Genomic DNA, 26884 nt, shown 5'->3' on the forward strand with positions numbered 1-26884 from the left:
TTTGGAGCCATAAAGAAAAGCACCTGCTCTTTTGGGTCCGGGCTTAATGTTGAGATCCGCTCAGGACTTGAAATCTCCAGAGCCGAGGCAACCACATGCTGTAGGCAGGGGTCAACAAAGTATAGCCGGAGAACCTAATCTCACCCGAAGTCAGGTTCTGTGAATTAAGCCTTATTGGACACAGACACACCCATTTGTTTATGTGTGGTCTATGGCTCCTTATTCACAACAACAGAGTTGAGTAATTATGGCAGAGTTGAGTAGTTGCAACAAACCCCATAAGCTTAATACAGCTGACCCTTGAATGACACAGGTTTGAACTGTACAGGTCCACTTAATACGCAGATTTTTTTTAAACAAATACCGTACACTACTGTAAATGTGTTTCATCTTCCTTATGATTTTTAAGAACATTTTCTTTTCTCTAATTTATTTTCTCATAAGTACACAGTATATAAAACACATAGCATACAAAGTATGTGTTAATCTGTTAATGGACTGTTTTTTTTTAAGATTTTATTTATTTATTTGACAGAAAGAAAGAGATCACAAGTAAGCTGAGCAGCAGGCAGAGAGAGAAGGGGGGAAGCAGGCTCCCCGCTGAGCAGAGAGCCCGCTTGGGGCTTGATCCCAGACCTGAGCAGAAGGCTTAACCCACTGAGCCACCCAGGCGCCCCTAATGGACTGTTTCTATTATTGGTAAGGTCAGCAGTAGGCGATAAGTAGTTAAGTTCTGGGAGACTCAAAAGTTACATACAGATTTTTGACTCGTAGGTAGTGGGGACGCCCCCAAACCCTGGATGTTGTTTAAGGGTCAACTGTTTACTCACTATCAAGCCCTCTACAGGTAAAAGAAAAAATGCCAACCCTCGTTCTAGGGCAAGGACCAAGGTGAAGCCTGGAGTTGAAGCATGTAAAAAGTAAATTGGGCCTATGTTCGGATATCTAGCCCCCGCCCCCAACCTCGAAGTACCCTTTGGTTTTTCACAGAGAAAGATGCCAACTGAATCACTGAGGACCATTTCAAATCCTTTGTGGAACTAGGCAGGATACATGTAAATAAAGTCATTGGGTGCATGAGGGTCGAATTCCCCTGGAAAAGAAGCGGTGGACTGGGATCGCAAGTGTGGGCAGAAATAGAACCACCTGAAGCCACTGATCCAGTAGTTTAATTTATTTTAGTTACAGAAAGAAACCAAGAACAAGTCTCAGTACAATAAATTATCCATTCCCATCCCTCCTGCTAAGGAACAAATAAGAGGCTCAGAGAGTCTTAGATAAAATTCTTCCTTTGGAGGGTTTCCTTTAACATCTGAATGGGGGAGACAGTTTTCCTAGGGGCCTAGACAAACAACTCTCTGAGGACTCAAGGGAGAGCCCCCCTCCAGCACTCTGTCCCTTCCCCAAGAAAAACCTCTCTACCACTGTCTCCTATTCCCCCACAAGAAGGGGCCCAGGCTGCTGTAGAGGAGTTTGGGATCAGCAGATAGGAAAGAGTGGTATCCCCATACAGGTCTGTGGCTCCACACAATGCCTGGGGCTATTCCTCAAAGGAGAGGAGTGGTCAGACTACAAGGACACCCCAGCCGGAAGGAGTAAGAACCAGAGCTAAAGGGACTCCAGGATTGGGGAGAGGGAGACAATACAGTGCATGTAGTCTTCGTTCATTTCAGCTGTTTCAGGAGCAGAAGAGGGGGGTGACAGCTTTCCCGCCCAGGCCCTCCTACTGTGGGGGAGAAGGCTGCACATCACAGACTCTGCCCGACCTCCACCACCCCCAGAGCTGCTTCCAGGCCGATGCTTTGAGCTTCTAGGAGCCGATATTGACCCTGGCCAGAAATCGGAGCAAAAGGCTGAAAAGGCTCTCCTGCCCTCTGCCAGCCCTGCGGTGAAGCCGCCCCTCACTTACACACGTTGACCCACTCTGTGACCTTGCACTCGTCGCACAGCACGTAGCAGCACCAATGGAAGCGGCAATGACAGCGCTCCACTCGCGTCTGCCGAAGCATATTGTGCCCACGGCCGCAGCACAGGCTGCTGCAGCCGTCCAGCAGACGGCTGGTCTTGTTGCAGGCCCGGCCCCGGGTGCCGGGGGAGCCCACGGTAGGGTCTCGCTCACAGAAGTCGGGAGACTTCTCAAAGTAAACCAGCTCTCCCGAAAGGCGACGGGGACGCAGGCGAGGTTGGAAGGCTCCGGAGTTGCGGTTGTGGGTATCGATGAAGATGGCCCGACCCAGCCGCTCCCTCAGTGCTGCCCCCACCGCCCGGAACTCTGGGGCCGCCCTCCAGCAGGTCTTGAACTGGCAGCTGCCCGATGTGCCGTGACACTTGCATTTCCGCTTCAGGTTTTCAGTTACCACCTAGAGCGCCAGGGGTGGAGGTGGGGGTGGGGTGGGAGAGGTGAAGGGGAGGGCAGCAAAGAGGCAGGGCACAGGGGCACAGCAGAGAGGAGGGAACAGAGAGCACAGGGAGGGAGAAATAGAGGTGAGAATAAATCGTGGAATATCAGAAGAGAAAGGGCACTGCAGGGCTGGCTAACAGCTTAACTCCCTCATCCCTCATCTCTGGTTGGAGGACTGAAGCCAGAGCAGAATGATTTGCCCATCTTTAATCCCTAGCTGGGAACAGAGACTCAGCTTAGACAACAAGATGTGAACAGAACTCAACTCCAGTTGTCCTGAGTCGCCATCCAGTCCTCTTTCCAGAGCGGGCACTAAAAATGAGCACCCTTCCCGTAGGAAGGCAGCTGTGATAATAGCTACCCTGTAATGAGCACCTGCCAAGGACTAGGCACTCTGCCCAGTGCCCTATTTGCTAGCTCACTCTTAATCACATCGTTAAGGTGGGTATCATTAGACTCTTTTTACAGATGCAAAACTGAGGTTAAGTGACTTGCTTGTGGTCACCCAGATGGGTGAGCGGCCATCCCCCACCGCGGCCCGTCCTCTTTTCTGCCTGCAGTACCTCTCCCTTTCTAGCCAGGCCTCAAAAGCTAAGGAGACCCAGGACAAGTTGCACACACATACCTGTCGCCCCACCCTGTTGTTGTGGATTCGCATTCTTGCCTGGATGTCCCGGGGAGCTTCCCTGGAATCCAAGAAATCCCGAGAGAACTTCTCTCCAAAGTCCATGTCCTGGTTACAGCCACCCCATTCCCACGTGTCCTGGGGGCCGGGGCTGGGACCTAAGCCGGGGCCAGGGCTGGGCAGGGAGTGGGGGAAACTCTTGCCCCGTGACAGAGCCTGCAGCTGCAGCAGCTTGGCCCTCAGCCGGTCCTGCTCACCACTGCCCTTCCAGCCGCAGCCGCAACTCGCTAGCCTGCCCAGGCTGCAGGCCGTGGCAACCGCGTGCATGACCCCTGCCGCCAGCATGGAGAAGGAAAAAGCACTCTCCCGGAAACCTGGGGATGAAAAGGGTGTGACGGAGGGATAAGGTTGACAGGCAGCTGGAGTGGGGAGGTGGAAGGAAATAAGCAGCCACCCTTCAATTCCGGGAATTCCTAACTGAATCCTGACCCTGTCATTTACCAGCTGCGTAATTTGGGAGAAAGTCACAGAGAATGAAGGGAGCGGAAGCACGGAGCCTCAGTTTCCTCATTTATTAAGGGAGGGGCTGGCTAAGATTGATCTCTGAGCCCCATCCTCCTTCTGTAAGTCTGGGATTTTCGGGTGCAGATGAAAGAACTAGCTGGAGGGCAAGACCCCTGGGGTTGGCAGGTGACTGAGAGGGAGTCCCCAAGGTCTTTGAAGAAGTGATCACTGAGTTCTACATCTGAAAGCTTTAAAAATTCCCCAGCCCAGCAGGGAGCTTGGGTGGTGGAGTGGAAACAGAGACCTTCGGGTTCTTTTTTTTTTTTTTTTTTTTCTTTAGGGCCCTTTAACAAACCTTGCTCCACCACCCCAAACTCCCAAAGCACTGGAGCTATGGCACTATCCTTCCCCTTTCCAGTTTCTGGTTTTCTATTTGCCCTTTAAGACTGCCCTTTATGTTTATTCTAACCGGCTATATTATTCTATAAAATGCTGGGGGGGGATGGGTGCGGGGTGATTTTCCCTGAGGCCTTCTTAAAATGTTGGCATCTTTGTTATGTTTTGGGGGTCACAGAGGCTCAAGATGACAAGCTTTTCCCATGCTTCTCATTTGGTATCAAAGCCTTTCCCTACACCAGGCCCTATAGAGGGGGGTCCCTTACTTCCTTTCAGGAAGGGGCTTTCTTGAGACCTGAGAGGGTGAGACACAGCACCTCCTTAGGGGCCGGGCCTCTCCCACCCCAGGATGCAGGGCTTTTGGCCCAGCCTCCCAATCCCCCCCAACCTCAACCCTCCAGGGGTGAAGCTGTTTGCACACGTCTTGGGAATTCCCCCGCAGATGGCAGCTGCCTATTAACCCCGTAGTCCCTGAAGTACTGCCCCCACCCTCTTGCTGAGCCCAGAATGGATCTTTACTCCTCCAGGGAGGAAACACGGGCATGGCCTGGCAAGAGGCAACGATGCTTTCCAGACCATACCTCCCAGACCAGACCAGCAGTGACCTGTTCTTCGCCCCTCCAGCCGCTCCTCACCTGCTCAGGTGAGAGCCACCTGGGGCCCCCACAGCACAGAGGAGGGGGCTGCTCCCCGGCTTCAAAGCCATCAGGGTCTTTGTTCCCAGCCTCTGCTCCTGGGAACCCCAGCAATTAGGGGAGTAGGTTTAACCCTTAAACGGTTGGGGGCGTCACCCCACCCCCGCTGAGGCTCTGGGGACACCAGCCTGGGCTTGTCCAAGGAGAGGGAGGGGGGAGGAAATTGGGGGAGGGAATGGGGGGGATGTTTGAAGCTTCCAGGGCTGGGGGCATCTCTGGCTCGCAGGTGCAACCCAGATCGAGCCCAGTGGAGAAAGGAAAGGGGGGCCTATGGTAGGAGAACAGCGACCCAGCTGCCTTGCCGGCAGCACGCAGGTGGAAGTGAGGTGCAGGGACCCAGACGGGTGGCCAGGCCCAGCTCTGTGGCTCCCGGGTGTGGGGGGGGGGGGGAATTCCCGGAGAGAGGCTCCTCCCGGAGTCGTGAACCGGTCCCTTCCCGCCTCCGCTCGCCTCGGCCAGGCCCCCACCCCCGGCCCCAGCGGCGCAGACCCGCCGGCCCCGCTCACCGCGCTTGAGGATGGCGCTGTGGTGCGGCAGGCGGCCGCCGCCCTCGAGCGCCGAGCAGTTCCAGCGCTGATCGCGCAGCTGGTGCTGACACTCGTGGACGGCGATGTGCAGGCCCTGAAGCGCGGATGCCGTCACGTCGGGGCTGCGCAGGCAGAGGCCCAGCTGCCGCTTGCTCAGGCCCGACAGCGTCAAGCACACGGTGTTGGCGGTCAGCGGCGGCTCGCCGGGCAGCTTCAGGCCCAGAATCTCATTGCTGAGAGCCCTGGGAACGCAGAACGCGTTTCGGGGGTTTGTGGTCCAGCCCTCGCGCCCCCTCTGACTCCTCCCGTCCTAGGTCGGTGCTTTCAGCCTCCGGCTTTTTTTCGTGGGCAGGGTGACAGGGGGGATCTGCTCACCGACTGCACAACGCCAGGAACAGGAGACCCGCGAAGCCCGAGGGCGGAGGCCGCGGCCGGGGCTCCTCCGGCATGTCGAAGCCCGGGCCGGAAGGCCCCGGTGGGCAGATCGATCAGGGCCTGCGGGACAGGGAGACTTGGGGGCTTCGGAATAGGGTGGGCTGGTCCCGGGGCAACCAAGGATTCCTAACTCACCAGTGCGCTCTAGGAACTCTTCTCATCCCTCCCCAGGCAAAACAAGAAGGATCACCCCTGACCCTGGACCCTGGAAGAAGAGTCTGGTGGTCGCAGCTGGGGCGTAGGCAAGAGCCACTGGAGCTGGACCCACTCAGACACAATGCCTGGCACACAGACACATTCAAGTGCAAACTCAGGCATAACTGACTCACAGACACCACTCCACCATCTTGCCCCCGCTCCCTCTTTGAGGGCCCCACGACTGGCTTCCCTCACCCAACAGAGCAACGCTCTCAGGGCTAGGGGGCGGGATTGGGCAGGCCGGATTAGAAGGGGGTTCTGCACTACCTACAGATGGCGGGGTATGGGGGAGGGTCACCAGCTGCCGTCGAGGGCAGGCAGCGTTGGTGAGAGGGGTGGAGGAATGGGCTCTCAATCCTGCTCTACCCACTTTTTCTGCAGTCAGGAGAGAGGGGAGGCTCCAGGTGCGCCAGACAGGGAGGAGATGTGGTTCCCGCCTGAAAAGGACGGCGGCGCAGGCTGCCTCCTCTTCCTCCTCCTCCACCTTTCCTAACTAATGTACCCCTCGTCCGCGATGCCCGTCTGGTCCCCTCGGGTCCCAGGCTCGTTCCCCACCCCTTTACTCCCTTGTTCAATGCCCTTCTGATCTAGGGGTATTCCTTTATTTGCTGTCTTTATCTCTGCCAATACCCTTGGCTCTCTCTATGTCTCCGTGCCCCAGTGGGCGGATGCGTGTCTGTCTGTCTCTCTGACTATCTGACTATCTGTGTGCCTGTCTCACCCCGTGTGCGTGTCCCTGCCCTCCCTGCTTTCCCGGCTCCGATTACCTGCTGCTCTGGTGTGAGATGACTACCGGCAAGGTTGGGTCGCCTGGGCTCGGGCTTCTCAAACCGTGGGGAGACTGCGTCGGGTTCTGCCCCTTCGGCAGAGCCGCATTCTTCCAGGGCAGGGCCACTCCTCTTCGCTGCTTCCCCAGCGCCGCCGCAGCCGCCGGGAGGAAGGGAGGGAGGAAGGGAGGGAGTGATCGAGAAAGCTAGCGAGCGGTCTAGCAAGGAACTGGGGGCTCCGGCTCTACTCAATTCGTGCCGAGCTCACAGGCAGCTCTGCTGTGGCTGACAGAGCTGCGGCCCCTCCCCAAGCCCCGGGCATCCCCACCCCACTCCTCGCACCCCCCGCCTTGACCCAGGGAGCGCAGGCGCTCCCCCTCCTCCCAGCCTACACACACACCCTCTCCCCCGACGCCTGGGTTCACGCTTGGCCCCACTGAAGGGGGTGGTGACCAGAGTGCCTCTCACCTGCTCTGGGTAGCCAAGTCTGCAAGGATGGTGCAGTGACCCAGACTAGGGAGACAGGACCCTGGTCCCACGTGGTCATTTCTCTTTGCCTCAGTTTCCCCACTGACAGCTGGATGGCTGTGAGTGCCTCTGACAAGATGAACACGGAGCAGGGAATCAGCTTCCCTCCCTGGACAATGTTGGGAAGAGCCCTTAGCGAGAGCGCGCCTCAGGGCACTCAGAGCCAGCAGGAAAAGCTCCCTTCTGGGTGGCTTGGCTTCCACCCACCTCTGAGCTCTGCGCCTGCCCCTTGGGAGGGGTCAGACTTGGCCTCAGAGTTTGGTCCTAGCAGAGGCTCGGGTAGCCCCAAAGATCTCCAGCTTTCTCCTATGCTTCCCTTGGCTTATAGGCATCCTTGCCCACAGAGTTCTCCTGCCCCATTCCGAGATCCCAGCTCTGCACTAGGAGTGGCCCATATTCTTGCTCCAGGCTTTCAGACTTGCTTCACATGGAATGAGGAGGGCCTTGGGATCCCAGACTGAGCCCAGCCTGAGGACAGTCAGGGAAAGTGTCTGATCTAGGGGTGCACAGACCAGAGCAAACCACCTTAGGGAGCTCCAGTGGCAGTGAAGGGGTTAGGCGCCACTGCGCTCCTGCCTGACTCACCCTCCCAGCTCTAACCACTGCGGGCTATTTTTGCTAGAGAGGGGCCCCAGGCTTCCCAGCCGCCCCCCGCCCCTGCCAGACCGCAGCCCAAGGCACGACTGGCCCCGCGCGCCCGAAGCTGGCACGTTGACTCAGAGACAGGCCCCCTGGGGAAGCAGAGCCACGGGGCCCGAAACCCACAGCCACAGTCATCTCTTCCTTGGTGGTGGCCTTGCAGCTCTTCTGGGGTCAGTCAGCCTCTGGCCTATGCTGCTGCAGGGCCTGCCCTGTGCTGCAGGGGGCGCTGCTGTCTAGGGGGCAGAGCAGCCCGAGATAGTGACTTTCATCCGTGGTCGTATTATTTATTGACCACCTTTATGCTCCAGGTCTCGAGCGGGCTGGGAGGTAAAAAGTGCCATGGTTCCTAACACTGGACAGCTCTGGTTGCTTTTCTTTGCTTTCTCACCTCTGGGGGAAGGGGAGGAAGAGAAATAGCCTTAGAACTCCTGCCTCTCCTTCCTGTTCAGATGCCAAGACCCACACCATGTGTGGCTTTTGAGGCCACCAGAATCTGCAAGCTCTATCTCAGCAGCGTTCATCCTTACACCTGGATTCAGTGACCTTGTCGTCCTTCCTGCATGTCAGCCTGGGACTCCACTCAGTTCCCCGGAGGAAGGGGATGAGGTTTCCTATGCCTCTCTTCTCCCATGGGCATTTGTATTTTTCCAGGTCTCTCTTTTTTTGTATTTCTCTCAGGTTTCTGATTGTTACTTCTGATTCTACCCTTGTCAGGCTATAGAACAGTCAGGTGTCAAGGAAGACCCAAGGTCAGAACAATTACCCTAGACTCCAACTTCTCCGTGGCTCCAGGGCTCCCCAGGCTGGTCTGTCCCAAATCCAAGGACCCACACTCCTGTTCCCTCTCCATGCAGAAGCCCAGCTCTGGGACAGGAGGCCACGGGCAGGCAGACTGGGTGGCCTGAACTGGCCCCCAGTGCCCTTGGCCCGACCGGCTGGCCTGAGCACTGACCCGCAGGCGGCTGGAGGGTGGTGGAGCAGGCGGGGTCTGGAGAGGGCTGTGGGTACACACCCATTGCCTAATACCCCAAGCACGCGGCCAGCTCCAGGAAAGGGGAGGGGCGGGGACCAGAGAGACCTTGACAGGGGTTGGGGCCGTGACAGGAGGGGGAAAGTGAGGGGCTGTCATTACTTTGGGGAGGGAGTGGGAGCAAGCTGGTCCCCCTTCCCCTCAATGAGAAGACTGAAGGCTGCTTTCCCACCATGGGGATGTAGCAAGAACAATCTGGGAAGAACACTGGGGCCCTGGAGGGCGGGGGTCAAAGAAAAGAGTGGGGGCCCTGGGAGATTGGGGGAATAGAGCAACTGAGGTGGCCACAAGAGCAGAGCAAAGGCTCGGAAGCCTCCTCCTCCCCTCATGTTTGCCTTGGCCACGGGTCCCGGCTGACTCATCTATTGCTGAGCCGCTGATAGGGGCGGCCAAGATCGGGGAACCCAAATTATAGGCCCGGGAGGGATGGATGCGCCCTCGGCGGTGAGCTCAGCTGCACTGCCCACCCTCCCCTCTCACGCCTTCTGCTGCAGCACCGCGGGCCACCACCCGGAGGCACCAAAGAGTCCGCAGCCCCACTGCACTGGATTCCCTGGGGAAACCCCCAACAGTTGAGAAGTTAGCCCCAACAAATCTGTGGGATTACCATAGACAGAACTTGGCCCCCTTCTCTACCAGAGGCTGATGCCTTCCCAACACGAGGAGGCAGTGCCGCCTGCTGGTGCTTCAAAGGAAGGTAGGCCCTTCTGCCCTCAGATTCTCAGCCCTGGTTCCCTGACTCCCCCTCACACCCCCAAGAACAGGGTAAAGCCCTTTTCCCTCCGACATCTTGCTCCTGTTCCCATTCCAGAGAGGTGGTTTGCTACTGATTTTCTACTTTAAGCCTTTAAAGTTCTCCGTGGTCAAAAGTGGTAGAAAAATAGAGCAAGGTAAAGTAGACAGGTAGTAGGATTCCATTTTATATGGGGGGGAATGACAAAGAAAGTGAGGAAACCATTCCATGGAGCTATCTGAGGAAGGGTCTTCCAGGACATAGAAAAGCAGGTGCAAGGATCCCGAGACAGGAACTTGCTTGGTATGTTCAGGGAATCAGCAAGTAGGCCGGTGTGGCCAAAGGGAGGAACCCACAGGGGAGAGAGTGCAGGCAGTGAAGTTAGAGGACGAGGAAGGAGTAGGGTCAGATCATAGAGGACCAAGTAGGTCACTGTAAAAAGTTCATCTTTTTTCTTTGACTGAGATGGGGAATCATTGGAAAATTCTGAGCAGAGGAATGAAGCGATCTGACTTGGGTTTTAGAAAGCATGGCTCTGGCTGCTATGTGGAGAAGAGAGTGTGGGGGCCAAAGGTAGGAACAGGGAGCGCTGCCATGAGGCTAGTGCAGTAGTACAAGAGAGAGGGGAAGGTAGCTTTGCCCAAGGGTGAGAATGGGTCCAAGTTTGCATATATTTTAAATACAGAAGGACAGGATTTTTCCATGAATTTGACATGAAGTACTAGAGAACAGATGGATCAAGGATGACTCTAAGGTTCTTGTCCTGAGAAACCAAAAGGATGGAGGTGCGATTTCCTGAAATGGGACGACCAAAGACAGAGCAGGTTAGGATGGGGGAAGAATCAGGCATTCGAATTTTGACCATGTACATTTTGAGATGCTTATTCAAGTGTTAGATGTGCAAGTCCAGAGTTCAGGGCCAGATGTATAAATTAGGGAGCGTGAGACTGAATAGTTCACCAAGAGAGTGAGTGTAGATCGAGAAGAAAGTCCAGATTGAATTGGGGTACACTCTGAAGCTTAGAAATTGGTACACAGGGTGGAACCAGATAAGGAGACTGAGAAGGAGAGCAGTTAGGGAGGTAGGAATGGTGTTCTAGAACCCAAGTGAGAAAGAAGGAGGAAGCGTTTGATTCTGTCTGCTGTTCCTGGAAAGTTGATTAGGCTGAAAACCAAGAAGTGATTGTAGAGCAATCCAGAGGTCATGGATGATTTTGATAAGGAGGTGTAGCAGGTTCAAAGATGTGATCAGGGTGGAAAGAGAGAATAAAGAAAAGAAATTAGGGGCACCTGGATGGTTCAGTGGGTTAAGCCTCTGCCTTCCGCTCAGGTCATGATCTCAGGGTCCTGGGATCGAGCTAGCATCAGGCTCTCTGCTCAGCAGGGAGTCTGCTTCCCCTTCTCTCTCTGCCTTTCTCTCTGCCTACTTGTGTTCTCTCTCTCTGTCAAATCAATAAATAAAATCTTTAAGAAAAAAAAGAAAAGAAATTAGTGCTAGTGATTAAAGCAACCCTTTTGAGCTTTGCTGTAAAAGAGAGCAGAGAAATGGAGCAATCCTGGGAGGTAATGTGGAGTCAAATGAAGCTTTGGCATTTTTAGATGGGAAATATTACAGCACTTAGCATGCTGATAGGTATGATCTGGTACAGAGGTAAACTGAAGATGCAGGAAAGACCACAGAGTGATGGTTTGATCTAAATAGAAATTTAGGCCAGGTCACTTACAGTGTGACCCAGACTTAGAGACTTCCCCTCCTGCTCTTCCCCACTACTCCTGGTGGGTGGAATGGTGGAACAGAGGATACTAGCTCTTTCTTTTCTTTCTGTCTCCCTTCCTTCCTTCCTTCCTTCCTTTCTTTTCTGTCACCAATGGCCACAGATGGGACTTCCTGTCTTCCAGTGCATCTCCAACCTCTAGGGGGTTTTATCAATCCATAGGCCAAAAAGACATGACCCAGGCCCCAGTGGGAATAAACTCCTAAGGGACAAAGGACAAGCTGCCCATCATTGTCTATTTACTTGAGCCATCTTGTACCCTCTCCAGGGTGCCCTCTGGAGAGATTACTGGCTTTTGAACCTGGGGAGGACACTGGACCAGTACACCTTGTCCTTAAGGGTCGAAATCTTGGAGCGGCCAGGTAGAGTGGATGGGGCAAAAGGACTGGGAAGGATGTTGCCCTCAAAAATAACCTCCCTCAGGCTCCATCTGGGCTAATCAGCATCTCATCTAAAATAGAATTGCCCCAGGAAGATTACTTAAACTCATCAGACATGTACTCCTTAGAGTGACTTCCCCACCCTGAAGGGGAATTTCTGAGACTTGGAAATTTTTTAGGATCCGACCTGGGTACATACTCATTTAGAAAGTACCCTGAAGGCAGGGGAGATGAGAAAGAGAAGATCCAAAAGAGAGACAGAAAAATCCTAAAGATCATTTTCATTTATCTGTCAATTTGGAGAAAGGGCCCTAGCTTTATTATTGCTGCACACTCAGAAATAGCTTGTAAGGTGGAAAGAACATGGGCTTTGAGTCAAAATGATCTGGGTTTAATTCTGGCTCTACAATTTATTCACTTTTTTTAAGAAAAAGATGTATTGGGGCGCCTGGGTGGCTCAGTGGTTTAAGCCGCTGCCTTCAGCTCCGGTCATGATCTCAGGGTCCTGGGATCGAGTCCCACATCGGGCTCTCAGCTCGGCAGGGAGCCTGCTTCCCTCTCTCTCTCTCTGACTGCCTCTCTGCCTACTTGTGATCTCTCTCTGTCAAAATAAATAAATAAAATCTTAAAAAAAAAGATGTGGAGGAGAAGGAGAGGAGGAGAAGCAGACTCCCCACTGCATGTGGAGCCCATACAGGGCTCGATCTCACGACCCTGAGATCATGACCTGAACAGAAATCAAGATGCTTAACCAACTGAGCCACCCAAGTTCCCCCTGTCATGTATTCATTTTCTAAAGATTTTACTTTTAAGTTATCTCTACACCCTATGGGGGGGCTCCAACTTACAATCCCAAGGTCAAGAGTCACATGCTCCACTGACTGATCCAGCCAAGTGTCCCCATTTGGTCATTTATTAGCTGTGCGGACCTTGGACAATTTCTTAATCTACTCTTTCCTCTGTAAAGTGAGGGAAGGGAGAGACATAAAGGAGATCTTCCCTCCTTCCAGGGGCCATGTGTGTATGCTGCTGGGGCATGATAACCAGGCTGGCAGTGCTCCCTATGCCCCACAGAGGGAACAGCTGCCACATCCTTAATAGGAGGCCAAGGTAGCCTTGAAACTGAGTTGGCATCCTAGGGAGAAAAGAGAAAAGCCTATAATGGAGGAGACCCTTACAAGCATTTTGGGTATCTCAATGTAGTAAGAGTGGAAAGAGCCAGAGGTTTTGGAGGAAGATCGAAATTTGACAGAAAAATCCAAAAAGAAGCAGTCATGTGGAGGCATAAGTTCTCTATTCTGGGCTCAGTTCAGCCAGCAGCTCTTCTCTTCCCAGCCCTCCCTCCTGCACCCCTACACGCACCTGTCATCTACTCCACTGCCCTTCCTGAGCCTAATCCTCAGAGACTCAGCCACTCCGGGCCTTTTCTATCTTGATGCTGCCTTGGTTGCAGGCTCGGGCCCCTCCCCTAGTGACATGAACAGGTTGACACATGCTGAGGGTGACGCACCATAGGATGACACAAGGTATACACGGCGAGAGTGACACATATATGCATATTTAATCTCCCCACGCACACACACTCATCCACCCATCCACCCACCTCCACACACAGTTCCAGACACTCTATGCCTCAGTCAATCATCTGGGTCTTTCCTGACGGTGGCTGCCACCTCCTTCCCCACAAATAGATGATGCACTGTCCCAGGTGGTGGCTGTGACAAGATGACTCCATCCATCCATCCCTTCTGACCTGAGCTAAATTCCAAGATTCTTTGGAAAGGTCCCTAACATCCCTCCTCGGAACAAGGAGTTTCCTTACATGAGGACACACATGGGTGTGCACCCTCATGACACACTCACACATTCTCATACGCATTCACATTTGCATTGTGCCACTTAAACACACACACACACACACACACACACACACACACACACAGAGTCGCTTGTGCATGCCTTCAAGCCCACAAACAAACTGCCACTGTCCCCGGTTTCTCTCCACAGCAAGCTCTGTTTGGTGAACTTACCCCCAACCCACGCACCCCCTGGGATTTCACGACCCCAGTGGCACCCTCAGGCTCCCGCTGATCCTTCCCTGTCAAGCCGTCGGGGCGGGGGCTAGGGTGGGGGGTTCCTGGGAAGGAGGCGTCTCCCCAGAGTCGCTGCCCAGAACGACAGCTTTCCTTTCCTTCCTCTACTCAGGAGTGGGGAGAGAGGGGCGCCAGCGGGGCCGGGCTGACGTCGAGGGACCCCACGGCCGGCGGCGGCGAAGCGGCTGGGCTGCCGGCAGACTCTCCCCGTAGCACACTATCTCCTCGCCCCCTGGCGGACGCTGGTCCCCGACGGGCTCCGGACGCGAGGAGGAGTGAGGCGGGCGCGCGTGGGAGGGCGTCCCAAGGGGAGGGGTCGGCGGCCAGTGCAGGCAGGGAGGCGGGAGCCACCGGGCAGGGGGCGGGGGTGAGCCCCGACGGCCAGCCCGTCAGCTCTCGGCTCAGACGGGCGGGAGCCACGGCCCCGCTCGCTGCCCATTGTCTGCGCCCCTGACCGGTGCGCCCTGGTGCCACAGTGTGGCCCGGCGGGGCAGCCTCCTATCGTCACTTCAGCCAGAGCCGCAACTATAAGAGGCGGTGCCGCCCGCCGTGGCTGCCTCAGCCCACCAGCTGGGACCGCGAGCCATGCTGCCCGCCGCCCGCCCCCAGGGCTGTTAGAGCCAGACTGCGAACTCTCGCCACTGCCGCCACCGCCGCGTCCCGTCCCACCGTCGCGGGCAGCAGCCAAAGCCGCCCCAACTTCAGCACAGAGGCGGCGAGGCCGGGCAGGCCATGGGGCACTGGGCGCAGCTGCCCGGCTGGGTTTCTGCTACGCTGTTGCTGGCGCTGGCCGCTCTGCCTGCAGCCCTGGCCGCCAACAGCAGTGGCCGATGGTGGTAAGTGAGCTGGTGCGGGTCGCCACTTGTCCCGGGGCGCAGAGCCAGGGGCCAGCCCCAGTCAGCTCCCACGCTCTGGGATCCGTCCGCAGACAGGCTCCCTCCACCGCACTGACTTGCCTGCGAGACACCGAGGGGCGCTCTGGAGCGCAGCTGCTCCAGAGAATCTAGTTCTGATGAGGTGGGTGAATGGTCCGCCTGCGGCGGCCCACGGTTCTCCAGGCAGGGAGCCCACTCCCATCTAGCACCGCCCTTCGTCCGTGAGCCCCAGACCAGCCTCACGGTGGTAGCCACACCACAGGTTTCCCTGCCTCGGGCAGCGAAGGGCCAGGCCAGCGCTCAGAAAGGAGAAATGAAAAGGGTGGGACTCCTAAGCATTTCACGCCTTGGGTGGGCATGGACTCCAGGCCAGGATTCCCTCGCCCAAGCTGCCCTGAAGCCGTCCCTCAGAGCCAAGGTGAACACCTGGTCTTCAGGTTTCCCATGCCTTCTCTGTCCAGTCCCCAGAGCCAGGGCCCCCAGTGGTGCTGCGCAAAACTAGGGACGCCCATTCCTTTCAAACTAGTGAGCCAGGGAGCCCGGAGTCTTTACCTCATCGCTGATGTCCTGTGGCTCTCCCAGGCAAATAGCCCCAAGAAGAGGACAGGGTAGACACGACTTTTTTGCTTAGGGCGCAAGTTCCCTTCCAGAGCTTGAGCTCCTTCCATGCACCTCACCAGGGGCATCGTGAACGTAGCCTCCTCCACGAACCTGCTGACCGACTCCAAGAGTCTACAACTGGTGCTGGAGCCCAGTCTTCAGCTGCTGAGTCGCAAACAGCGGCGGCTGATCCGCCAGAACCCGGGGATCCTGCACAGCGTGAGCGGGGGGCTGCAGAGCGCGGTGCGAGAGTGCAAGTGGCAGTTCCGCAACCGCCGCTGGAACTGCCCCACGGCTCCGGGGCCCCACCTCTTCGGCAAGATCGTCAACCGAGGTGGGTACCCAGGAAAGCGACGCTTCCGGGACCAGGGGAACGCAGGGTCACCCACAGGGCAGGGGCGGGCGAGTGTAGGGAAGATGTCCCGGGCGCCCACAGGGTTACAAGATCAACCCGCCAAGAGCTTCATGCCCCGCGCCAGCTCTGGGCCAGACTCGTTCTACCAGACGTTTCCCAGCGGCGCACGTCGCGCGCGAAGCTGAACTTTTCTGCGCCACCGCCGGAGTAGAAGCGAATTCTAAGCGGACTAGCTGGCCCCCGCTTTCCCCGCCCCTCTGAAAGGCGCCCGGGAAACTGATCTCTGCCAGAGCGTCTCGCCTCCAGGTCCAGCAAGGCTCGCATCGCTGACACCGGGCGGAAAGTCTGGGCGGCGGAGAGAGGTCTTGACAGTGCAGAGTTCGTCCTCTCCCCTCTTCTCGGTTTTTCCTTCTGGAGCTGCCCCACTTCCACTGAGGCGCCAAGCGCGCCCCGAGTCTCAGAGTCTCAGGAGCGCGTGATCACAAGCGTGGTCAGGGTTACGTGCCCACGCACGTGCTTTCTCTAGGAGCCCAGCTTCCCAGCACAGCGGGCTGCCTGGCTCTCGGGACTCCAAAGGCGGAGTCGGGGCACCGGCCTCAAGGGTCCCGAACCCTCCATTGAGAAGGCTGGCCGTCCCCCGCACCTCCCCCCCTCGCGTTACCTTCTCGCTCATCCCCGCTCCCTTCCCTCACAGGCTGTCGGGAAACGGCGTTTATCTTCGCCATCACCTCCGCGGGGGTTACGCATTCAGTGGCACGCTCCTGCTCGGAGGGCTCCATAGAGTCTTGCACGTGCGACTACCGGCGGCGGGGTCCTGGGGGCCCCGATTGGCACTGGGGGGGCTGCAGCGACAACATCGACTTCGGCCGCCTCTTTGGCAGGGAGTTTGTGGACTCCGGGGAGAAGGGGCGGGACCTGCGCTTCCTCATGAACCTTCACAACAACGAGGCGGGCCGCACGGTGAGCGGGCTTCAGGGGTTCTGCCTGGAAGTGCAGTGGCGGGGATCTCCGAGTCCCTGAGCAGGGGCTGACCTCGAATCTGGGCAGTAACGGTCGGTGATACGGCCAGGCGTTAGGGCAGGGAACCAGGAGAGGACGTCCAGAGGGTGCGGAGGTTTGGAAGAGAAGGCAGAGAATGGAAGGGAGCGGCGCAGGGCAGGTAGAACTGAAGAGGTTAGAAGTCAGGCAGCCCGTGGAATGTATTGCCTACAGCCTCTCCGGGCTAATAATTGGAAAAACAAAACAAAACAAAAACCAGGCTTGGAGGCCGGGACCGCGTCCGGCGTGGAGCGTGGAGTTGGGTCTGGTGTCCAAATTGTCTCGGCGCGACGATTTCACGCCTCCCTTCCCCTTCCTCCGTTCCGCGCTTGCGGAGGTCCTGGCAGGTTCCAGGAGGGGGCAGTATCTGGGATGATGGCTCTGGCTGTGACAGTACCGTGGGACCCACTTTCTTCCCTTTTCCTCCCAGACTGTGTTCTCCGAGATGCGCCAGGAGTGCAAGTGCCACGGGATGTCGGGCTCGTGCACGGTGCGCACGTGCTGGATGCGGCTGCCCACGCTGCGCGCAGTGGGCGACGTGCTACGCGACAGATTCGATGGAGCCTCGCGCGTACTCTACGGCAACCGCGGCAGCAACCGCGCCTCGCGGGCAGAGCTGCTGCGCCTGGAGCCCGAAGACCCCGCGCACAAGCCGCCGTCCCCCCACGACCTCGTCTACTTTGAGAAATCGCCCAATTTCTGCACGTACAGCGGACGCCTGGGGACAGCGGGCACGGCGGGGCGCGCCTGCAACAGCTCGTCGCCCGCGCTGGACGGCTGCGAGCTGCTCTGTTGCGGCCGGGGCCACCGCACGCGCACACAGCGCGTCACCGAGCGCTGCAACTGCACCTTTCACTGGTGCTGCCACGTCAGCTGCCGCAACTGCACGCACACGCGCGTACTGCACGAGTGTCTGTGAACCGCCGCGCGGACTCGCCCCCAAGAGCGCTGTCCTCTCGCCCGCCTCCAAACAGAACCCCCGACCCCGCACCCTCCCGGTCCCTCCAGCCGCATTCCCAGGGATTCCTGCGTGCGCGATCATTTCCCCCACCTCCTCCTACCTGCGGACTCCTGAAACCACTTGCCTGGGCCGGCGCGAACCCTCTTGCCATCCTGACGGACCTGCCCCGGACCTACCTCCCTCCCTCTCCCGGGAGACCCCTTGTTGCACTGCCCCTGCTTGGCCAGGAGGAGAGAGAAGGATTCTGTTCCCTCCCCTGTGGGGGTCAGCTTCTGACGGCTCCGCTGGGCCTCCCCCACCGGGCCAGTGACCTCCTTGCCTCTCTCCATCTCCCCTTTAGCCTCAGTTTTTCTCCAGGGCCCATCTTGCCCTTCCCATTCTCCTGCCAAGGGCCCAGACCCTGAACACACACCTGGGCTTCAGGGCCTTTCTCCTCCCCGCCTACAGCTGAACCAGGAGGGGCCAGGGTGAGAGGGCAGCTGTGGTGATGTGGAAAATGAGGTTGGGGGGCCCAGCAGAAATACCCCCAATTCTCCCAGCCTCTGTCATGGAGCCATTGAACAGCTGTGAGCCATGCCTCCCTCGGCCACCTCCTACCCCTTCCTGTCCTGCCTCCTCATCAGTGTGTAAATAATTTGCACTGAATCGTGGATACAAAGCCACGAGTTTGGTTGTTGTAAATAAAACTATTTATTATGCTGGGTTCCAACCTGGCTTGCAGAGACCCCTTCCACCCACCCCAATTCAATCCTGCTCCCTTCTTCTCCCCTTTTGCTCTCCAACCTTTTTTTGATCCCTCTTCCCCTCTCCCCAATTTCTCAAAGATGCTGTTGCCTACCGGAATCAGTATTTCCTTCCATTGTAGCTATTAGTGGCTCCTCGCCCCCACCAATGTAGTATCCTCCTCTGCAAAATAAAATCTCTATTTTTATCAATGACTTGGTGGCTTTTCCTTGAATCCAGAACACGACATGGCTTACCTCTCTTAAACAAATAGGATCCCTTGTTAGGGGACTACTGTTGTAGCCTTGCAAGAGGACCCTGGGATTCTGACCCTTGGATGACCTTAATGAGGCCATTGGGGGACCAGGTCTCCAGAAGAACCTTGTCAGGAGCCAAGAGACCCTGTAGGATTCTTCTTCCTATTTGAACACCAACTGGCTGTGTGATATTGGGCAAGTCCAAACAGCCTCAGTTTCTTCCCTCGCTAAACGGGGATCAAACAAACAAACTCTGAGCCTGTCTTTCCTATTGGGAATTGTGAAAATAGCCACAAGTGATTGATAGCTATGACCGTGTTGTGAAAAGAAACCAAAGAAAGAGAAATCCAAGCAGAAAGGGTGCTGCTGTATAGTGTTTGGTCCCTGAAACCTATCTGCTTCATCTGTGGTCACGGCATGGGGCGGTGGGGAAGGTACTTCTCTCCCCAAGAGACGGAAACACCTTATTAGACCCCGCTCCCAACCTTGGGCTCAGGAGGATCCAGGTCACATGATGGGCTCTAGTTCTGAACCTAAAATCTCAGAGATGATGGTCAGGGAGCAGAAGGGATCAGGAGGGCCAAGAATCCAAACAGAAGCTAGGGCTTAAACCCACATAACCAAAAGGAAACCCAAGTGTGGTCCATAACCAAACCATTAAGTTAGCCATTCCCATAAAGAGCCTGAAAGAAGACTGTTACCAATAATACAGATACCTCCGTGTGCACATTCACCAGAAAGGGCAGGAGTACTAAGCTCACCCACACCCTAAACCTTATCTCTAACCCTAATCCTCTCCCCAACCCTAGGTCTAGGTCTAACCTTAGCCTTAACCCTAACTTCAGACAAACACTAACCCCTTCCTAAGCTCTAATGCCTATCCCTAATCCTAACACTTCTCCCCAGGGGAGGACCTAAAGGGCAGGGGGGAGCTATGAAGTACCCCCCCCTCCAGGGCAGCAACTGATCCCAGACAACTGGAGAATTTCCCCCTCTCCCCAGGACACTTTTGCTGTTGTGGCTGCCTCCCACCTCTCCTTGGATATGTGAACTCTGACCCCTGTTGGCCTTTGGGGTATGTGTGGGGGTAGGGGAGCGGAGCCAGGATCTGCTCAAGCCTGCAAAAGACATCCCTTTCCCTTTTTCTCCATCTGCCAAGCCAGCACCAGCTCAGCTCTGATGGGCTGGAGGGGGGGGGGGGATGGGGGGGGATGGAAAACGTATTGATCCAGAGTAGAAAGGCACCTCATAAGCCTTGGGTTTCCAGTAAAGAACCCCCTGCATAGAATGTCCAGTCTATAATCCAATGAATTATTAGGTCCCCCTGCTCCCCAAGCAAGAAGTTAATGGATTGCCAGAGGCAGGAGAGGGGGCTTGGGCCCCTGTTGGACAATGCCCAGAGTTGGGGAGAAGCAGTGGTTGGGGAGCTGAGGGCTTGGCAGCTGTCCTCGACCACTCTCACCTAACTCGGAACTCCAAGAGCTGGAACTGGTATCAGCTTTCAGGCCCAGAAGCTGGGGCCTCTGAGTGGAGCTGACGTGCAGCAGCTGGAAGAAGGGTAAAGGGAAGCAATGATTCCTGATCTGGCTGTACTTAGATTTTCAACAAATATGTTGTTTTCTCAGCCTGTTACCTTGTCTATTGAACAGAGAGGGTTGTCAGTACAGAGAGTCTTCTCCCTCCAGAAGGCGATGAGGTTCAGAGGAGATCATGTCCATGAAAAGCGGGGTCATTTGAACACTGGCTGACGCCTCTTCTGTGCCAGGCATGTGCCAAATGCTGGGGTACGGGGCACTAAGAGCCCACTTGGAGGAGTTTCCAATGTGGCCAGGGAGTCAAGCACATCAGTGCATATTGTCAGAATAATAGGGGAGTGCGGTGAAGGCTCGGTGGGGTAGAAAACCCTCTGCACACCCCTGAAGTTTAAGGACAGACCCCCATAACCAAGTCTGCTGCGTGGAGGTCCTTCACTTCCAGGGGCTGGAAATTCTCGGTGCGTAGGGAAGTGCAGAATAAGGCCTGGCCCTCAAAGGGCCATGCGCTAAGAAAAAGGTTGGGGGGACAAGCAAAAGGGGGATAGGATCTGCAAAACATTACTTAGAAGCTAATTCTCTCTCTCTCTCTCTCTTTTTTAAGATTATTTATTTACTTATTTGAGAGAGAGAGAGAGCATGAGCAGAGGGGAAGGGTAGAGGGAGAGGGAGAAGCAGGCTTCCTGCTGAGCAAGGGAGACCAAGAAGGGCCTGGATTGCAGGACCCTGGGATCAGGACCTGAGCCAAAGGCAGTTGCTGAACTGACTGAGCCACCCAGGAGCCCCAAAGCGAATTCGTTTGATGTTCCGATCTTCTGTGCCTAGAGAGGCTAGTGCTGGTGTGAATCGGCCCAATGCCCAGCTCTGCCCTATCCGCTCTGGTTATCCTTCCGCCCACCTTTGATCTTAGGTGCCAGGTGCCACACATCCAAGGGGACACGAGGCTGCCAGGGACCCCGGATGCACAGTTGGCCTCAGCAAGTGAGGGAAGCACCAGTCCTGAAATATCCTGGCGGGGGAGCGGAAAAGCTGAGAGGACGGTGATGGCAGGCCTGCACAGTCCCCAGGGGGTCAGCGAGCCAGCACCACACACACACACCCCACCACACGCACCCTGGAAAAACCCCGTCAGTGGGGCTGCAAATACCCCAGGGTCTAGCGCCCCCCCCCCCCAACTCAGGCTGGCTCCGTCCTCCTCTCCAGGCCAGAGGGAGAAAAATAACAAAATGAGGAGAAAATAAGCTGTTTGGCTGTGGTGTGAGCAGGAATATCCATATAGAGCTGCCCACCACTCACCCTTACTCACTCTTTCCACACCCAGCCAGGGCGCCCAGCAGGAGACAGACCACCCCCCCCTCAGCCCCCTCCCCCGTCTGGGCTAAAAGCGGACGCTGGTGAGCGAGCAGCAGGTTATAAATATGCCCGGGGAACTGCCGCCAACTCGCTCCCTTGTCATTCCCTGGGAGGGGATAGGGTGGGGTGGCTCCGAGGGAGGAGCCAGGGCTGCCCTGCTCCTGGGGCCCAGGAGGAAGTGGGGCTTCCAAGACACTACTGCACTTTTTGTGTGTGTGTGTGTGTGCCCTTTTCAAAGGGAAGGAACCACCACCGCTTCATTTTTCCTGGACACTGGCTCATCTGCTCCAAGGTGGGGTTCCATTGCTCCCCCAGCCACAGTGGGGACCTCAGAAGGAGAGGGCCCGGGGCGCCTGGGTGGCTCAGTGGATTAAGCCGCTGCCTTCGGCTCAGGTCATGATCTCAGGGTCCTGGGATCGAGCCCCGCATCGGGCTCTCTGCTCTGCAGGGAGCCTGCTTCCTCCTCTCTCTCTGCCTGCCTCTCTGCCTACTTGTGACCTCTCTCTCTGTCAAATAAATAAATAAATAAAAATCTTAAAAAAATAAAAAATAAAAAATAAAAAATAAAAAGAAGGAGAGGGCCCAACACCACCCTGGGTCATGGGGCAGCTCAGCACCCCTTCTCTTTCTCATACTAACTCTCAGCAAAGCCAAAGTTCATTCATTCGTTCAACGGGCACTCGCTAGGGGCTTGCTAAGCCCCAGGCCCCAGGCATAAGCACACCAGCACACGTGAGTGTGTCTGCACTCATTCGTGCACACACACAGCAGCCCCACTCCCACATCAGGGCCAAGCCCCCCTATGGACTTCTGGACTTGAACCTGGCAGCATCACCAGGAAGGGTAAAGCTCCAGGCTCCCAGTTCTGCCTCAGAGCAGGTTGGCAGAGCCAGGCAGGATGTGGAGAACCAGGGCCCTCAAACTTTCCTGCTCCCACTATGCCCTAGAGAAATGAAGGGTCCTTTCTTGCCTCCCTGCCCAGCTTTCTCGGAGGGCAGGCCAGGAAGAAAGAGCCACTCTCTGGGATGCTGAGGGGACACCTGCCCAGCTGCCAGAGCCTCCTGCTTCCCAGCCACTTGCCGAGTAGGTGCCAAGCTGGGCAAAAGGGGGCAGTGCCACCCTGGGAAGCTTCCAGCTCTCCTCCCCCAGGGCTGAACCCCTCCCCTCTCCCTCCTCCCTATTAATCCTCGGAAGTGAAGGGGCCGTCCCTGGCGGCCCCTCCGCCCTATTGTGGCCCCTCGCCCTCCTCGGCTGGCGTCTAATTAACTCCTCCTGCCCCCGGTTTTGTGTGCCCCCCTTACCCCACCTTGTCGGCCCCGCCCCTCCGCTCGGCTGGCTCCCCCCCACGGACATTCCAGCCCGGCCGGGCTGGTGTGCCAGGGCAACCAGGGCCGGACCGAGGCCTAATCCTCCCGCCGCCTGGCCCGGCTGGGGGAGCCCCACTCACCTCCCCACTCTCTGGGGGCTGCCGGGCTCGGCTGCGGCGGAGACACACAATCAGGACAAAGGCGCAGCCCCCAGGGGGCTAACTCAGCCTTCACGCCCAGGTTGTGCGGCATTTGGGGAGTTTAATGAATTGTCCATCACGCCTTTCAGGGCCCGCCCGTCAGCCTGGATTAATCTTCGGAGCCCTGGTGGGGTAGGAGACACTAAGCCTGTATTTATTACTCTCCCATTGTCACTAATTGAGGTAATTATCTGTGACTCTGGCCTGGCCAACAATGCGGCATTCACTCCCGGGACCTCGATGGGCCTGGCTCCCACTCTCAGCACCAACCCTCCCTCCTCTCTTCTCCCAAACCCGCCAAGGGCTAAGTTGGGCCCTAGAGCATCTTGGGAAAGCGGACAATGTCCCACAATGCTTCACCTCCCAATCAGTGTCTCCCACAGCCACGACTATGGAGTTGTAGCTAGAGAGAAGCCCGGTCCCCCCAAAGTAGATAGGAAAGGAAGGCACCCTGGAACAGCTTGGGCCGGCAGAGCCCCCAGGCCACATAGGGACATGGTTTCTGAGATTTTGGTTTTCTCCTCATCTCTGGACTGGTGACATCAGGGTCTCATAGGGCCCTTCTGTGGTTCCACCTTTGTGTTCCTGTAGCCTCCAGATCTGTAAAATATTGGGAGGCCCTAATCCATACCAGGCATACTCTCAGGAGGTCCCTAGAGCCTCCAGAGCTGGCGGCGTGGCTGTGGATGTGATGGGGGAAGTTGGGAGAGAGACTAGGAAAGGGCTGGTCAGGGAGCTCAGAAAAGACAAAAGGAATCAGCCCAGGAGGGAATATCTAGGGGTCACACTAACATGGCCATACAGTAACCTTAGAGAGAAACGTGGATTTGGAAGGGTGAGCATGCCAAAGAGTAGATTTCATGTGGAGATGGCTTCCCAGGTCAAGGGCATTGGTCTGGAGAACAGGTGTGTGTATATGTCTGTGTGTGCATCTCTGTGTTTGTATGTGTGTGTAAAAGAGAGAAAGATAGCAAAGGAAGATTTGGGTTTTGATTAGGACTAGATGTTGAGCTCTTTGAGGGCAGGAACTATGTCTTGGTCTTGGTCCCAAGACAACTATGTCTTGGTTCTCCAAGACCCTAACGCTGTACCTGACACATAGTAGGCACTGTCCAGGGACTAGATGGATAGATGAGGCCAGTTCTTACATTGGAGTTGGGGGTCTGTTGGCTCTTCTTTTCCATAACTGCACTTAGCCTTTTTATTCTGTCTCAGCACTTGCTGGAAGGAAATGTCTAGACGATCCAGGGACAGTTCTTGAATGGGCACTCCTCCAACTGCGAACATTTTAAGGACCTTGGCAGAACGCAGCGCTACAGTTGGAACAGCGCCACCTTGTGGTGCCTCTTGGAAGAGCTCCTGGAGAGACTCCAGCAAAGGAAGCGGGGTTATTCCCTATGCCGGGAGGGTGGGAACACGAGGCAGCAGACCCCTTCTCCTTCTGTACATCTGAGGCTGAATTGCTGTGCCAGTGTCCTTGTTACACGGTTTTATAATTTGTTCCTACCTTCTGCCAGCATTTGCTGAAATCCTGTTCCAGGTCAAGCCTGTAGGGGATATGGAGCTAAACCAAAGGCACTAGCCTTGAGCAACTCATGGTCCAGCGGGGGATTCCACAACATAACAAGACCAGTGAAGGTCATAACCAGGCAGCAGAGAAAACAATGATATAGGTGTTGAGGAGGCAACTGGGACATTCGCAGCTCAACAACTCTCTGCCCCTGCTCGCTTCCTCAATTCCTTTCACTAAAGCTTAAACATTTATCCTTGCTTTTCAGGCCATTTCATGATTTAGCCCACACACACTGTTCCCGAATCCCCACACCTCTGCATTCCCCAGTGCCTCTGCTCCCTGTGAAGCCTTTGTGCTTTCCCACTTCTCTACCTTTGCCCACTCTCTGGAATGCACCTCTTCCCCATTTTCCCCATTGAAACCCATCTGGAATGTCCCTCCCTCCATCAGGCTCTTCTAATTTCCCTTGGCAAGATGGCCCTCCTGAAGCAGCATCTTGGCAAGGCTTTGGTTAACAGCGTACACAGGCTGTCCTGTAGAAGGTTATCTGCGTAAGTTACTTATCCTCTTACTAGGCTTCTACCTTCCTGAGGACATGGGTTCCATGTTTTGTTCATCTTGGCATTCTTTGTGGCACACAGCTAGGGACATCAGATGTCATCATTAAGAGAAGAAAGAGATGGTGGATGGTGGATAAATACATGGGTGAACGAATGGACGGATAAATGGCTGGCTGGACGACAGAGGGTTGGGAGATGGATGGATAAATGGATAGGTGGGATGTATAGACGGGTGGACGCAAGCTGGGATGAACAGAAGGATGGAGGCACGCATGGATGGATAGACAGATGGATGAAGCAATTCTTCTTTTAAAGGGACTCATCAAAAGCTCCGTAGTATCAGGGGTTTCAAGGGAGGAAACCCACTCCATGTGAAGACATGGAAACGAGGGGCCAGTATCCAGACTGAGCCTTCCTACACTCCGTCTGGATGCACCTCAGTGACTCATCTCCCACTCCCCGAAGCCACCCATTGTCAGAGAACTGATCATTCTCACAGGCTTGCCTAGATTCTCAGGAATGCCTTCATTAACATATATTATGTTGTACAGCCCACACTATAATGATTTTGTGGGTTTCCTCTCCCATATCCCTTGCCCTGTCTCACACACACCCTAGACTGGAAGCTCCCTGAAAATAGGAGCCCTGTCTGAGTCCCTGGTGTGTCCCTAGGGCCTGGCATACAAGCTTAATGAGGGACTGACCAGATGAATAACCGAGGGAGTGTTCCCCTTTCTCCACAGACACACTCTACCCACTCCCTGTGTACTCATGTCCAGCCATCTCTCCTGGTCCTCTCCTCCTCACATGCCCTATACTCACTCCTGACCCTGGATCCCCTAAAGTACCGGAATTATGGCTTGGTTCTTTGTTGTCCATTTGTGGCTGACTGAAGGAAGTCCTAGGCCTCTCATGAGAGTCTGAAAGGAGAGGGGGTCCTTAGGCCCTCTAAAGCCGTATTAACCCGGCCCCATTCAGGACAGAAAAGGGCTTCCATGGAAAGAACCTGGCTGTTGGCAGGGTAGTGGCCTGTGCTAACCTGAAAGATACTGCCCCAAGTGGACCACGCCCTCCTGCGTCTGCTGTCACTACACCTGACCTGTGAGGCAGTCCCAAGGTTGGGGGTGGTTGTGGCCTCCGTCTCTGAGAGGCTGGCCAGCTGGCAGACGAAGCCAGATTTAGAAGTCATTTTCACAGCAGGGAGCCTCCAACCTCCCACCCACAGTGCCATGTAGGGCCAGTCTGAGATATGGCTCACCAAGGGCAGGCCCCCAGACCTACAGTCAGTCCTCCTCTTCTCTCTGTCCCTTTCTCCGCAGATCTTTAGCAACCAGTGCTGACTCCACCCTTAGGCAAAGAAGAAAGATGTTCGGGGGAAGCAGGGTATATTTCCTGTCACCCTAACTACCCAAATGCTCCCTGTACACCATCCGACCATTCAGGGGACCGCATCTCCACCCCAGGGCCCCTTTCTCCTCTTGACCTGGTCTCTGCTGCCTGTTCCTGCTCTTCCCCAACCTCTACTTCTAATAATAACGAGAGCTTAACCCTTGTATATCCCTTATTAAGCACCAGGCATTGTTCTTTTCAAGTGCTTTTCATACTGAATCATTTAATCCTCCCAAGAAGCCTATGAATAAAAGCACTATTCATAACCCCATCCTATAACTGAGGACACCAAGACACAGATAGATTGAGTAACTTGCCCAAGGTCACACAGCTAGTGTGAGATAGAGGCAAGATCTAAACCCAGGCTGCCAGGCCCCAGAGTCCATGCTCTAAACACAACGCTGCCCTATTTCTCCGATAATGATAGCAGTGTGGGTGAACTCTTCGAAACTGACCTCTTGCTTGTTCAACCTCACAGAGGCTTTGGCTGTA

At 55.7% G+C, this 26884-nt stretch overlaps 2 protein-coding genes across 3 annotated transcripts; one reads left to right on the top strand and one right to left on the bottom strand.

Moving 5' to 3' along the window:
- Window positions 1–1178: 1178 nt before the first annotated feature.
- On the bottom strand, window positions 1179–6812 carry WNT10B (Wnt family member 10B). Of its 2 annotated transcripts, XM_046012843.1 has the most exons (5): window positions 6549–6812; window positions 5524–5643; window positions 5128–5390; window positions 3027–3400; window positions 1179–2360 (listed from the first exon to the last, which is right to left on the bottom strand). In XM_046012843.1, the coding sequence occupies exons 2-5, from the start codon at window positions 5595–5597 to the stop codon at window positions 1902–1904; spliced, it is 1170 nt and encodes a 389-aa protein (XP_045868799.1). In that variant the 5' UTR covers window positions 5598–5643; window positions 6549–6812; the 3' UTR covers window positions 1179–1901. The 2 variants fall into 2 exon arrangements, with proteins under 2 accessions (XP_045868799.1, XP_045868800.1); XM_046012844.1 differs by lacking the exon at window positions 6549–6812 and having other exon boundaries at window positions 5524–5920.
- A 7649-nt stretch (window positions 6813–14461) lies between these two features.
- WNT1 (Wnt family member 1) lies at window positions 14462–17516 on the top strand. Its single transcript, XM_046013973.1, has 4 exons — window positions 14462–14565; window positions 15285–15538; window positions 16254–16519; window positions 17028–17516. The coding sequence occupies exons 1-4, from the start codon at window positions 14462–14464 to the stop codon at window positions 17514–17516; spliced, it is 1113 nt and encodes a 370-aa protein (XP_045869929.1).
- The last annotated feature ends 9368 nt before the right edge of the window (window positions 17517–26884 follow it).

Source organism: Meles meles, chromosome 7 (genome assembly GCF_922984935.1).
Source record: "Meles meles chromosome 7, mMelMel3.1 paternal haplotype, whole genome shotgun sequence".
Taxonomy (NCBI): Eukaryota; Metazoa; Chordata; class Mammalia; order Carnivora; family Mustelidae; genus Meles; species Meles meles.

Bases quoted from the DNA above. Each gene is read 5' to 3' on its own strand.
- WNT1 (XM_046013973.1), top strand. From the start codon at position 14,462: ATGGGGCACTGGGCGCAGCTGCCCGGCTGGGTTTCTGCTACGCTGTTG. The intron at 15,539-16,253 runs GTGGGTACCCAG...CTTCCCTCACAG, and splicing joins CGGCAAGATCGTCAACCGAG to GCTGTCGGGAAACGGCGTTT. The intron at 16,520-17,027 runs GTGAGCGGGCTT...TTTTCCTCCCAG, and splicing joins ACAACGAGGCGGGCCGCACG to ACTGTGTTCTCCGAGATGCG.
- WNT10B (XM_046012843.1), bottom strand. From the start codon at position 5,597: ATGCCGGAGGAGCCCCGGCCGCGGCCTCCGCCCTCGGGCTTCGCGGGT. The intron at 5,391-5,523 runs GTGAGCAGATCC...CTGCGTTCCCAG, and splicing joins TTCCTGGCGTTGTGCAGTCG to GGCTCTCAGCAATGAGATTC. The intron at 3,401-5,127 runs GTGAGCGGGGCC...TTTCATCCCCAG, and splicing joins CAGCGCCATCCTCAAGCGCG to GTTTCCGGGAGAGTGCTTTT.